At 46.6% G+C, this 13,327-nt stretch overlaps 1 protein-coding gene across 1 annotated transcript; it reads right to left on the minus strand.

Moving 5' to 3' along the window:
* Window positions 1–3,255: 3,255 nt before the first annotated feature.
* Window positions 3,256–13,084, minus strand: HEY2 (hes related family bHLH transcription factor with YRPW motif 2). Its single transcript, XM_086461250.1, has 5 exons — window positions 12,999–13,084; window positions 11,720–11,798; window positions 11,530–11,613; window positions 8,884–8,965; window positions 3,256–3,938 (listed from the first exon to the last, which is right to left on the minus strand). Exons 1-5 carry the CDS (start codon window positions 13,079–13,081, stop codon window positions 3,256–3,258), a joined length of 1,011 nt encoding a protein of 336 aa, XP_086317376.1. The 5' UTR covers window positions 13,082–13,084.
* Between the last annotated feature and the right edge of the window lie 243 nt (window positions 13,085–13,327).

Below are 13,327 nucleotides of genomic sequence, written 5' to 3' on the forward strand. Positions count from 1 at the left end.
ACAGCTACAACCAAAGTCATCAGAAGCTATTACTCTCCGATGTCTTTCCAACAGCATATGTGAAATACGTTTCTTCTCCATTAATTTTTCACTTGGGAAATCTTCATCTGCTCTCACAGAGGTAACATTCCCAACAGAGGCTCAGGACTAAACAGGCATGAAGGCTGAGCTCCTGCCTCATGTGCTGGTCCCTCCAGCTGATTCAGATTAAAAAAAAAAACACAAAAAAACCAAACAGAAGACAGCAAAACAAAACAAGAAAAGAGAGAAGACATCAGCAACTCCGCATCCATGAATTTGGCCTGTTTTGAGAGAGTGAAAATGGGATAAGCCCAACACACAGGGTGCACAAATCCATCCGTGATGTATTGTTTCAGGTTGCTAAAATAACTACGCTTTCATCTAACCAATCTCTTAGAAATATTTTTTCAAACTCCCTTTTTTTAGAATCAGGCAAATTGTGCATTTTGGGCAACAAATGGTAAAGTTTTCGGACACGTCGTTTAGATTGAAGCCCTTAAGTGGAACCAAGTCAGTGGCTGCCCATTTTTAACATGATATGATGCATGGGAGACCTCCTACCAGGCTCTTAGAGGGCAGGTTAATAGTTAACAGCTTAGTTAAGTAGGGTTTCAGCTTGCTCTTTTTCATGTAAATAAAGGCCACTTTTTATCTACTTGCCAGTTCACTAATGTGATCTTTATTCTTGAAACTACTTATATGGAAAGTGAACGGTACCTGAACCAGACGCTGCTAAACATACCTGTACAGCAGTGCAGCATTTGTGTCCTGAATCCAAAAATGTCTTACTTTCCCCACAAACAGCAAAACTTCCAAGATCGAGCATGATTTACAGCGCAGGGGTAGAGAGCCTTCCTCCCTATCTTTTGTCCATGTTCTCCATGGGACAGCAAGCTGTTCAGGCAAATGACAATCCCTCCTCGCCCGGGTCCTGGAAACCTGCTGATGCAGGCAGGGATGGGTTACATGTTTAACATTTGGGAGAAAGGCATGATGGTGAGTGAGCTGCTGAGCTGAGGCTGCATTTTGGCAACAGATGAAGCCTCTGGCTGTAGGGTGGTCACCCCATTGCTATGCCTCGGTCTTGTGAACTGTTACTTGGGCATAATAAACTTTTAGTGTCTTTTGGACATGTAAGACTGTGCTTATCCTTACAGATGGAGATTTGCATGCCTGCTACAGATGGCCTTTGCATATCTAAGATGAAATAATAACAAACCTTTGCCTCAGGGAGAACTGGTAAATCAGAAGGCCAGAACTGGAGAGACAAACTACCCTCTTGCAATCCAGGTACTTAATGATGTCAGCGGGTTACAATTTTCCCCTTCTAAATGCAGAGCCCTAGAAAGGATCTGAACGAAAGCTGAACCTAGAAACCCAAATGATTTTTGGGGCTCTCCAGATTGGGCAAATGGATTTGTATCATTAAGCACACTGTCAATGCAGAACCAGTTTACAAGCCTGAAAACTGATGCTGCTTTACTGACTGCTTTTTTCTGCCTGTTTCAGAGCATGCTGTATGGGACAGGCTTCCTGGCTGAGCAAGGGGAGCAGAAGAGGACAGAGCAGCCAACACGCTTGTTACCCGTGGCTGAAAGTAACTTTGAGTCCACTAGCATTCCTTAAGAGCAAACAAAACCTGAAACAAATCAAAATCATCCATAAAACGCAGTCAAAAAGGACTTCATTTAATTAGTGATATGTAAAGACTTTTGCATAGAAAAAAGGTTAACAAAGTAATACACAAAAGACAAACTAGGTACAGTATTTTTAAAACAAATATTTTAAAGTATATTTTGCATAATGTTTAACATTCTCAATGCTTATTGCTTTCTCCACACAGCAGAGAAATCAAGTGCATAATAATACATGCTGTGTTTTATTTTTATTTTTTATTTTTTTTACATAAAATCTCTAGTTCTTGACTGGATGTATTAAAATACTTAGGTTATTTTAAGTCACTGTAATAAAAAATGAAAGCAAACCATTTTATGCAGCACTAGTTGTCTGGGTATTGACAAAATAATTTACTCACATTCCCTCTAATACATTCATTTTGGTTTGGAATCAAACCCACATTACAATGTTGGCGTGTTAATAGCCAATTAAAAAATTGTCCCTACTGTAACTTCATTCATACCCAGAGTGATCGTTCTCCCAGAAGCTAATAGTGAAAAGAAGAGGGATCTTGCACAGAATCGGCTAAAAGTAAATGTCCAAATACAGCTAAATAAGTTAATCCGAACTCTTACAACACTGAGTCTCTTGTATTGGCATGAATCAACCATATCCAAGTGTGCACACTTTAAATAGGTGGTTACTTCTGGGTGCGTGACAAATTCACTGTTTGTGCAGATACAAGCTAGCACCATATTTAAGCCATAAAAAAGGGTGCCTCAAGGCTCACAGGCAGTGCTGAAACGTTCATTAATCCCAGCACTGATAAGATAATTGCTTTTACCAATGCTATGCTAGATGTCACAATTTGGCAAGTCTGTACAAAGAAAGAGAACTAAGGAAGTGAGAACTAGGCCTGTCGAATTGAACATTCTTCCTCGACAATCTTTTGGCTAAAAAACCCTCTCCCCTTCAAGACCACGCTCTTCCCTGGAAAGGTATCCCAGTTCTGAAGTTGAATGCAGGATTTTGGCGCTCTCCCATACCATTTCAATACCTGTTCAACGTTATTTGTTTTAGCAGAACACATATATATATAAATATTTTTTTGTTATTTGTTATTTTTTTAATGTCAGGCACTTATGAAACTCAGACTCTTTTTCTAGCCTGGGGAGACCCGGTAGGTGTGATCCCTCACCTCTCTGCCAAACAAGGATGCATAGCTGGAGAATTATTAGTTCTAATGTCTACGTATTTCTACGTATTTCCCAGGAAACCTCTACATGCCGATATGGTCACACTGTTACGAAAGCCATTGCCGCTCCCTCAAGGTGCCTCCAGCAAAACAAACTGAGAAGAAGAAGAAGATATCACCCTGTGTCCTCTCCAACTCCTGAAACGAGGAGGATAGCTGCGCCATGCCTCGGCGGGCTTGCTGGCACCTCTCAGGCCCTTTGGGTGAAGGCGGCCGCTCGGCTGAGCTGAGCAGGAGGGACACGATGAGTCCCACAGGCTCGGGTGTGGGTGCGGGTGTGTGGGCACGTGGTGGGTGTGTGTGCACGCGCGCGTGTGCTGAGGGAGAGGAGGGAGCCGGACCGGGAAGGGAGAAGGGGGGACTTAAAAGGCTCCAACTTCAGTCCCCCATGGTCGGTATGGTTTAGTGGTGCCCCCACTGCCAGCCTGCTGAGGGCTGGCGGTGGCTGATACGGCCAACGGAGGGGTGATGGCCGTTGCCGCAGCCACGGCGGCAGCGGCCGCGCTGGGGGGAAGCATGGGGAAGGCACCGGTGAAGGAGAGGGGGAAGCTCTGGGCAGCAGCCGTAGCTGCCGCCGCTGCGGCATGAACGGTAGCCGAGAGGGACAAGAGGGAGGTAGAGAGAGGAGGGACACAGGGAGCGACGGTGCCAGCGGAGGGGACTCTGAGGGCGGCATCGGCGTGGGCAAAGGTGGCTGTGAGCAGGGCGGAGCCGTGGGGGGGCATGTCCGAGGAGAGTCTGCACGGGGCAGCGTCGGAGGCATGGAGTCCGTTGGGCTGCAGCAGAGCGGCCGGGAGGTGGTGAAAGGCGGCTGCCCAGTGGTGGGGGTGCAAGGGGTGGTGGTGGTGGTGGGCCATGGAGGAGGTCATGGCGGCCGCTTCCCTCTGAGAGGCGCAGGTGCTCAGGTGAGACACGAGTCTAACACGCAGCGGGTCAGACGTGTCGAGACCTTCCACCGAAGTCAGGTACCTCGCGACTTCTGTCAAGCACTCCCGGAAGCCAATGCTCATGAAATCCATGGCCAAAGAATGAGCGTCAAAATAACCTGCAAGGGGAGAGCAAAAGATGCGTTGAGTGTCAAGGCCGCTTCCCAGATGATGTTAGGCGACATGGCCAACTCGCTCCTTGCTCAGCCACCGGATCTCCCATTTACAGGTTAAGATTTGCAACACAAAAAGTTTGTTCTTTGATCTGTAAATGATTTGTGTGACCATTCCTGTAACGCAATGGGCTGCAGTTGTTTTTGCAGACAATATACAAGTGACAAGTATTAAGTACGTAAGTACTTGTGATACTTGAAAATACATGCAATGCCTCTCCTGAAATTCCTCAGCAAGCTGCTGCACTGCAGTATTGATCCTGTGTGTGTTTGTGAATGAGACGCTTATCCACACAAAGAAACAGGCTGGAGATCAGAGAGCTTATGTGTACTACCCTGCCTTTTCTTCCCTACGCTGGCATTCATCTTAATGCTCTCAAACTATTTCTTGACATTGTGAGATAGTCGTAACTGCTGCCGGGGTTCCGTCTACTTCACAGAGTCATTAAGACAATATGACATACGGTGTTACTTAACTACAAACTAAAAACATCTTGTCATGACTCTGCACACACACAATAAAAAGCTTTACTGAGAAAACGTTTTATGTAATGCCATTGCTAATTTGGAGATGGAAGACTGACAGTCATATGGCCCATGAGGTATTTCAACAAACAGCAACTGGAGCTCCACAGGCTTGGGACAAAAAAGCAATTCAGAAAAAAAAAAAAAAAAGTCTTATTAAATGCACATGAAAAGATATTCCCTTTGAAAATGGGTCTAGCATCAAATCTGGTGCTTAAGTTGCAGCTTGTCAACTAAAAAAGCCTATTCCAATTTTTGGAATTTTCATATTTTAGTTTAAAAGTAGTCTTCTTGGGAGAATAATGTCCTACCCACTCTCAAGAGGGTATGGCATTTTTTTCCTCTTGCTTTCAGTGCAAATTTTTAGGTATGCATGACTATGATGTGTGTCAGTGTATAAAGATCACGTACCCTTATTATGGAGCAATGTGGCAGCAATACCTGCATTAGGCCTTGCACTCTCTGTCAAGAAATAATCTCAGTCTTTCTGAAAATTGCTAGCACCTTAGATAGTTGTTTTCACTTTTATCATCTTTCAAGCAAGAAAAGAGCCTTTCTGTTGCTGCATGCCCACATTATAGAGTTAACTTGGGGGCATTTGTAGACGCTGCCCCAAATCCCCTGCCTGCTATATACTCCTTCTTGCCAAATTACAACAGCAATTTTGATGCAGGCTGCCTTGCTCATCTGAGGCTGTACAAAACCCAAGAGAAACATCGGCTCAGCCAGTTGATCAGTGAGCACAAGGGGTCGAGGACTTATCTCAGCAAGCGCTGATTCCTTGCAGCTTTTTCCTGCCAGGTCCGCTGTGACCAAGAGATCTGTGGAAACGCCACAGCTTGAGTGAACTCCCAAGAAACAAATGGCAGGCAGGCCAGCAATGGTGAGCTAGCAGGGTACCTGCTCGGGTGCCAGCCAGCCTGGCACGGAGACTGCTTCCATGCCGGAGGCTCCAGGACCTCCGGCAGCTTCAGAGGGGCTGACGTGCAGCCAAAGCTGCCTCCTGGCTCTGGCCATGAGTCAGTCAGCCTGGGAGTCCTGAGAGCGCGTGGTTGAAGCCAGGGCTTCCCGGCCTCTCTCCCTCCAGACCGGAGGAGACGTGGGGGATGTGGTTGTCACCAGTTTCCCCTGAGTCTGAGCCGCTGGCTCTGTGACGAGCCATCCCAAAGCCCTGGTGATCCTGGCTCCGTCTCAGTCTCCCATGGTGGCCGAGACATGAAAACAGAGGGGAGATGAGAGCTGGGACTCCCAGGCTCCATTATGTTTTGATTTTGATGGTTATCTTTTCCAGGTTTCCCCTTTGCTGGCTTCCCCCTTCTGAAAGAGACTTAAAATGTTGTTTCTCGTTTCTTTCTAAAACCCAAGAACGTCCTTCACCACCACCCACATGCGTACACATTGGCATTTTGTAGCAAACGGGAAGTCTCAGTTTTCCTTCAGCCATCCTGGTAACCCACCTGCTGTGCATGCAGGACTCCGGCTAAGTCATCTGAGCTATATTAACCCATGTTGCTGACCCAGGTGCCAGTCATCCAAGCTAAATTTGCAGTGAAACTGCAATAAAACCACACCGAGGTCCCAGCAAGTGACTCGCTGTTGACAAATTACTCCTCCCCTGTTCTTGCGTGCACAGTCATCAAAAAGCCTTGGCCCCAGGCCAAAATAATAACCCGACGTGTACAGAAGACCATTACCTGTACCTAGGTCAGGGCAGTGGAAACACAGAGCCTGCAGAGGACCTCAGAGGCAGCAGCCTGCCAGCCCGGGCAGCTCCGAAAAGCAGAGAAGGGACAGGAGCCACATCGCGGTTTCTTCCGCCGTGCCCACCTTGGGCTCAGCATGCTGAGCAGTGGCCAAATCCACCCTGGCTTGCTTAGCCCCAGGCATTCCCCATTGTGGGTGTCCTCCATTTCTGTGTGAGGAGGAAGAGGATGAGCTCTGCCCAACCCTCAATGCAGGGGAGCATAAGGGTTTCTCCTTGCTGGAATAATAGCTTTTGTCCATAGGAAAAATGATGGAACTTATTTGTTCGCTGATCCAAAAAAGTTTCTGGCTTGGAAGAGTTACAAAGTGGGAATAACTACACTTGCAAATAAAACAAACATCTGCCTTAAAAACACCCTAAGAAATTGTATTTAAAGCTGTTACTTCAAAGGTTGCAAAGTAAAACATTAAGCAAGCAGGAAACACAGGCTTAAACTTTGTCCGGTACTAACACGCAAACCTCTTTTTCTTAAAGTTTCTTAATCCGTGCAGTGAGATTACACTTATCTCTGGGTCAGAAGAAGATAAAGTCTTAGTATTTCTGAAGCAATTGCGTATTACATTGATGTACCACCCAGTACGGACCACGAAGGAGGCTGCAGGTAGAAACCAGCATCGCTTCTCCCTGCACCCTGACGCTTTGGCCTTCCCTGCACCACCCTCCAGCAGCCACAGGCATGCCAGTGTCAGCTGGGGCAGGGAGAGGCAGTGTGGCGGTGACAGACCAAGGAAGACACCTCAGGACCTGAGACTGCTAACAAAATCCAGGTTGTCCAGCCGCAGCCGGAGGTTGGGGCTCTGCCGACACCTCTCTCCACTCGGCAGCTCCCATCCCAGGCACTTCGTCCCCTGCCCCACTAGCTGGGCCACTCATCCTTGACCTAGCTATAAAATAATCCCCCACATACTTTTTTTGGGTGGGGAGGCAGGGGAAGGAGGGTTCCTATTAAATTAGACCTCCTATTGGGTTTATCTCCTGGCCCTCCTGCTGTCAGTGCAGACATTGGGGGGGTGGGAGCTGCTGCAGCTTTTCAGAGGAATGATGTGCAGCATGAAGCAGGGATACCTGAGCTGCAGGTCACGCAGGGAGAACGAAGCGAAGCCGCCACCGTTTCCCTCAGCAGCTGAGCGTTGTTCGCCCCGTGCCCCGAGTGAGACAGAGCTTGTGGAAAGCCTGCATGCAACCACGCAGTTAAAGACGACACCATCACGCACACGCACAGAGGATCTGAATTCGAATTGCACAAGCACAATCAGTTCCGGCATTTCGTAACTTTCAAGAATGTGGCTTTACCAACTAAGTAGTGCTTTTAAAAGGATGGTTTTAGACATAAAAATTAACTTTTTTTTTTTTTTAATTTTACACATTTTCCAAGGAACCAAAAGGTGTGTCTGTTACATGAAAGGCCATAAAATTCCCTTCACCTCTTGTAGAAAAAGTTACCCATAAATTTTAAGCTTAAACGGACTCCTAGCAAAGCCTCTTAACACCTAGAAATCATGTATGTCAGACTGGTGTTAATTTTCACAAATAACAAAATACTAGCCTTTCTTATAACTGTTTGTTGTTAAGCATGCACTGATTATAAGTTGAATTCCATAATCACTAAGGTACAGAAAGGAGCAGTAATTCAGTCATGGGCTAAAAACTTTAATCAAAAAAGGAAGAGAGTGAGCAGCACCAGCTTCTTTACCTGTATGGCACAGTGGGTCAATGAAAAATCAACCAGTTTCCACTGCAACAATTTGAACTATAACCATGGTCGATGGCATGGGATGTGGGACCGTGATTATGGGAGGCCAGCAAGTTTTTCACTCCAAATAAGTTCCAAAATCATGACTACACAGAATACCTCGTGGGTGGCTGAAATAATTTGGCCTCCAGCCTCGGGCCTGTCAGCTTGCACAAGCGAGGTACGCTCGACTCCCGGCAGTCGGCTGATCTGGTAGGTCAGCCAGTGCAGCCCCTGCGTCATGCCAGCACCCACTACCAGGGAGCGACCCAGACCGCTGACACACAACTCAGCGCATAGATATGAGTGCAGAGCACCCCGCTAGCCATCTGCCTGTCTGCTTTATCAGGTACCTGGAGCTGCATAGAGCAGGACAGGGTCTTGTTCTGGTGAAGGAGACAGTCTAACCTGGCATTTAAAAGTCTTTCCAGAACAAAGAAAATATATGAATGATAATGAAAGTTCGTCTCCATCCAATTCCTTCGGTATAGCTGCTGGATAATGAGGTTTAGCATCGGTTTTGTGCTACACAATTGTTGCCACAAACCTCCTGTTTATGTTTGGTGTTTGTGTATTTGTTTTGTCTCCCTGTGCAGATTTCAGTGCTCTTTGGAAACCCCAAACAAATCTCTGACTGGGCTGCCTGTGAATGAAGCCTTTACTCCCACAGTGTTATGAAAGCAAACACAAGCCCAGGGTCAAGTGCTTCTTTTGTCCCAGTAGTTCTTTCCCACGAGTTCAATCCTGCTATTAGCATTGATTTCCACTCCTTTAATCTGGAAACGCCTATCACAGCTCCTCAAAGCACTTTTTTTTTTTTTTTCCTGAGATTTCCCCAAATATTCAAAAAGAAACTGTCGGCTCCTTACCTTTACCTCCCGTTGCCTGCAGCATCTTCAGATGATCCACTGTCATTTGTAGTATTTCCGCTTTTTCTAATTTGGCAGATCCCTTTGAGATAAGAGACACATAAATAAAGGCTTACAAGAAACTTTAATTTGGTATACTTTCCGCTGAGCTCAGCCTTATGGTTTCAATTTCCCCTATCATTAGGACATTCTCAGCTTAATTCTTCCATGAGCATCTGCCTCCCAGACTGTCTAAGGACTAATGCCATCTCCCCTCCAGTGATACAAGCAGCAGCAGCAGCACAATTTTGCTTTATTAAGGCTATAGCTCAGCATAGCTGTGGCCTTGAAGATAGTGTAGAGATGACATCTTCATGAAATGAGAGAAATACGTAACTTTCTGGACTTTCTTTTTAACAGCAAAAATAAATGCAGAGCTGGCAGGACAGGTCTGCACAGTTGTCGATGAAGACCCTTCTGCAACTTTTTTTTTTTCTGCTTTTACCAGTAGGTGTCCCTGTGGACACACAGCCAGAAGTATCCCTCTTTCTTAATCGCCCGTTAATTTTCGACATGTCATTTGGCTGCTGAATATTCTATTCTCATCCTCGACTGAAAACACAGGCACACAGTCCACAGTATTTTAAGTTGGCGAGCGACCTAGTTTGCAGGGATGTGAAACTAAATGCTGTGAAAAAGAAAGAATTTAGCTCCTCAGTAAAAATCTTTTCTGTTACTGAGGGTGGCTATAATCTATAAATAAAACTATTTTGGATGGTAGCACTCCCTTCAATATCTGGAGCACACCCAGACAACTGAGTTTACCACGCAAATGTTATTCCAGTGCAAGGGACAGTCCCTTGGCATCAGCTAAAACCAAGGCTGCACAAGCTGCAGCCACCAGCGGATCGCATCCTGCAAGCCAAATTTTTCTCTTAGTTATCACCTGGGCCACCTCACTGGTCTCGGCCATCCTGCCGTCTCAGGCGGCTTCGCCGAGGTCGCACACGTGCAGGTTAGGTAAGGCTTACACCCTCCTCCACAGCCTCACTTTGCCAGCACTTATCTCTGAGAGGGACTCAGGAGAGCAGAGCTGTGATTTGGGGAGGGAGGGAGGGAGTGAGGCGGAAGCGAAACTAAACCTCCAACTTGGAAACTTCAGTGAGCTGAATGTCAAGGAGCTGGAAAAGGACTGATGACTTTGTCCTTGGCATATTGCAGAAAAATGGTGGGGCTTTCTGACTAAAATACCGCGTGTGCTCATTTTTACGCCAATACATTTTCCTCAATCCGCTTATTGCTTTCAGCGCTTTCCTCATACAAAGGTTGGTGCGCATGTGAATTTTTGCTCAGAACTCCTCATTTTACATGCGACTACATCCTGTAGTTTTCTCAGGCTTCATCTTTTCCACAGACACAGGACAAGCTGTCTCAGTGAGAGTGACTAATAGCTAAAAACTGCATGGTGCTGGGTAATTTCCAAAGGCTCTGTAGGACTTGCTTTATAATGTTTGTGGTTTTCAAGAAGTAAACAATAAAATGGGACAAACAACTGTTGTCTCTTGCCCATGTTTATCTAGCTGAAAATACCTCTGCCACTGTTTTGCCAGAACCTACGGAAGGGCACAGTTACAGCTACTAGTTATTAAAGGCATCTTGCAGGTGACACAAGTAATGATCTCCCCGTGATTACAATATTTAAAATTTCTTTTGAGCTTTTGTTCAGACCAGGGATGTAACAGGCCTAACACGGTACGGTGCTTGCCACACAGTTACCACTGACATTCAGCACTTCACAATCCTGCTCTCAAATTTTACTTTCTGTTTTTTGTTTTACTATTGCAAGGGAGTCAGGTTCTTTATTTTCAGCTGGTTCCTTTTTATTGAAATACAGTATCAATTGCCCATATCCATAGATCTTCAAATACCTCCAGTAAAGCAGGAGCAAGGCTAAAGAGTGAATCAAAGCCCAAAAAAGAAAAATCAAGATATGGAAAAGTAAAAAAATAGTTTAATTGGAATGGCATAAACAAAATGCCCCTTTTTACAGGACAGATTGTATTCTAAGCTTTGGTCTGTAATTTCATGACCAAGGAGCTGAACCAAAGTTAGCTGGATCTTTCCAGCCTTTCCACTGAACACTTTCTCACTGGAAGTCTTTGAACATATCACTGGCTTTACTACCTCACATGTCATGGGCCTATACCCTCTCCTAATGCCCTGCTTGTACAGTTATCTTAAAATGTGAATAATCCAGATTAAAAAAATAAAAGTTTCTTGAAGTAGGGGCAAAGGAGATTATGTTTAACAGTCTAGACAGAAGGCTAACTGATATACAGGTTTGGGGGAGTTGTGTTGGGTCCGAGTCTTTTTTAAAAAAATATGGAGTAAAGCGCATTTTTAACAAAACCACTACTGGAATTCGTCGAAAGAACAGAGGCAATATGAACACAGTTACCCTTAAGGGAAAAACAAGCCAAAGAATGGAAATGTTTTTCAGCCTTATAGTGAATTATGTTTCTAATAGTTTTGCCACAAGAAAGCATTTTACTGAACTGCCTGCCTTGTGCCAGATCAGGACACATACAATATTATTTTAATGAGTTTTACAAGAGAACTAACATCGCCAAATGAGATACAGAATTAAAAAAAAAAAAAAGGGCTTACTTGTTTTTCAAAAGCAGTTGGCACAAGCCGCCTCAGCTCTGATAAACTGTTATTTATACGATCACGGCGCCTTTTCTCTATAATCTATTCCCAAAAAACAAAACATATTAAGTTTATAAAAAATGTTGAAGGGCAAAATCACAGCACACATGCAAATTGTCACACGGGAAAAGAATTAAATGCAACGTACCCCTCTTCTTTTCTTTCTGGCCATAATCTGAGATGTTGTTGTTGGGGAATTTGATCGAATGATAGAACTATTACTTTGCCTGTGAAACAATAAAAGCACATCAGGTGTGGCACAACTCGACACTGATCTTTGAAGACACCTCAGGTCACCATATTAAGTATGCATAGTCCCTCTCATGGTGTTTTCCGTGCTTAGAAGATGTGCTTTGCACTGCACAGTATTTTTAGAGAGAGAGAGAGAGACGTTTCATTTTTGATTGCCCCAGCACTTCTTTTGAATTGACAAAATGCTGTTGGAAATAAAGTCTCTTTCTGGAGACAGCTCGATGCCCAGCTCAGCTCATTCTGTATCCACTGCATATAAAGCCCTGCCTACCAAATACAGGCTGAAGAACTGAGTCTAAAACCACATGAACCATCTCTATATGCTAACAGCAGTGGCAAGTACTTGTATCCGATGCCACAACCCCTGCCTGGCCTGCTAGGTTTCGGCATTCCTGCCCATTGCTGCAAGAGTCAATAGATGCTCAAGTGCAAAGCCAGCGGCCCAGGCTGAGTCTGTTGCGTTGTCCTGCATCAGGAGCAGAAGTCAAAATCCACTTTTAAAACTACACTACCCACGAGTACGAAAAGGCTTTTATTTCACCATGAGTGAGCTAAAAAACCCGATAGCTTTTAATACCCATTTATTTACTGATGCAGAGGAGTTGGGGCTCTGGTGCATGCGCCTCTAAACTGGCAAGATGACCTCTAAGGACCAGCGGGACCCCGTGGACCCCCAGGCTGGCCCTCCTCGGCAGACCCCGCGGCTCACCCCCGGCTTGCCAGCGGGGTTTGGGGCAGATACCATTCAGACGCTGTGCAGCCCTGTTCACTTCCCACACCTCATTTCCCACTGGCGCCCATTCCCTTTGGTTGTTCGGCCTGCTCAGGAGCTATTTTGGAAGAGATCTGATTGGAAATGGCAAATTAAGCGGAGCTAATGAACTGCAGCCTGGTGGCTCACAAGCTGCTTGAGTGCTCCCCGTAATTTCGAGGCTCGGGCAGCTAGACCGCGGGGCAAATTCTTGGGCTGGGGTGTGTGTGTGGGGGGGGGGCTATCAACAAGCTGCTAGATGACCTGGAAGGAGACAAAATCGCAGCCGGCTTCGCACTCGGGGGGCCGCCCCCCACCCCCCTTGGGCCTTCCCCCTCGCTCTGCCCCATCCCCGGGCGCATCCGGGCTCCCACCGCCGCCTGCGGAGACGGCGGCCCCGGGAGTGCGGGGGTGCCCCACTTACCCCGAGTAGTTGTTCTCACTCCCCACGTCTATAGTCTCGTCCATGTCGCTGTCTGAGGTAGTTTCCTCGCAAGGTCGCTTCATTTTGGGCACAGGACGCGGCGCAGCTTACAGCCGGGATGGGGGTAGAGATAAATAAATCCGAGGGGGGGGGGGCGGGGGGAGGGGGGGGGGCTCCGGCACGGCTCGGCTCGGCTCCGCACCGCCAGCAGAGCAAACCCTCTCTGAGGCGCTTTCCCACGCCGCGGCACAGCCTCAAGCCCGACGGCCCGCCCCCGGGAAGGCCCGCCCCGCCGGGGGTGGTGGGGAGGGGGGGGCCGCCCACCGCGG

Source organism: Leptosomus discolor, chromosome 2 (assembly GCF_034619465.1).
Source record: "Leptosomus discolor isolate bLepDis1 chromosome 2, bLepDis1.hap2, whole genome shotgun sequence".
Taxonomy (NCBI): Eukaryota; Metazoa; Chordata; class Aves; order Leptosomiformes; family Leptosomidae; genus Leptosomus; species Leptosomus discolor.

Bases quoted from the DNA above. Each gene is read 5' to 3' on its own strand.
- HEY2 (XM_086461250.1), bottom strand. From the start codon at position 13,081: ATGAAGCGACCTTGCGAGGAAACTACCTCAGACAGCGACATGGACGAG. The intron at 11,614-11,719 runs GTACGTTGCATT...TTTTGGGAATAG, and splicing joins CCAGAAAGAAAAGAAGAGGG to ATTATAGAGAAAAGGCGCCG. The intron at 3,939-8,883 runs GTAAGGAGCCGA...CTCCCCTTGCAG, and splicing joins GCAGGCAACGGGAGGTAAAG to GTTATTTTGACGCTCATTCT.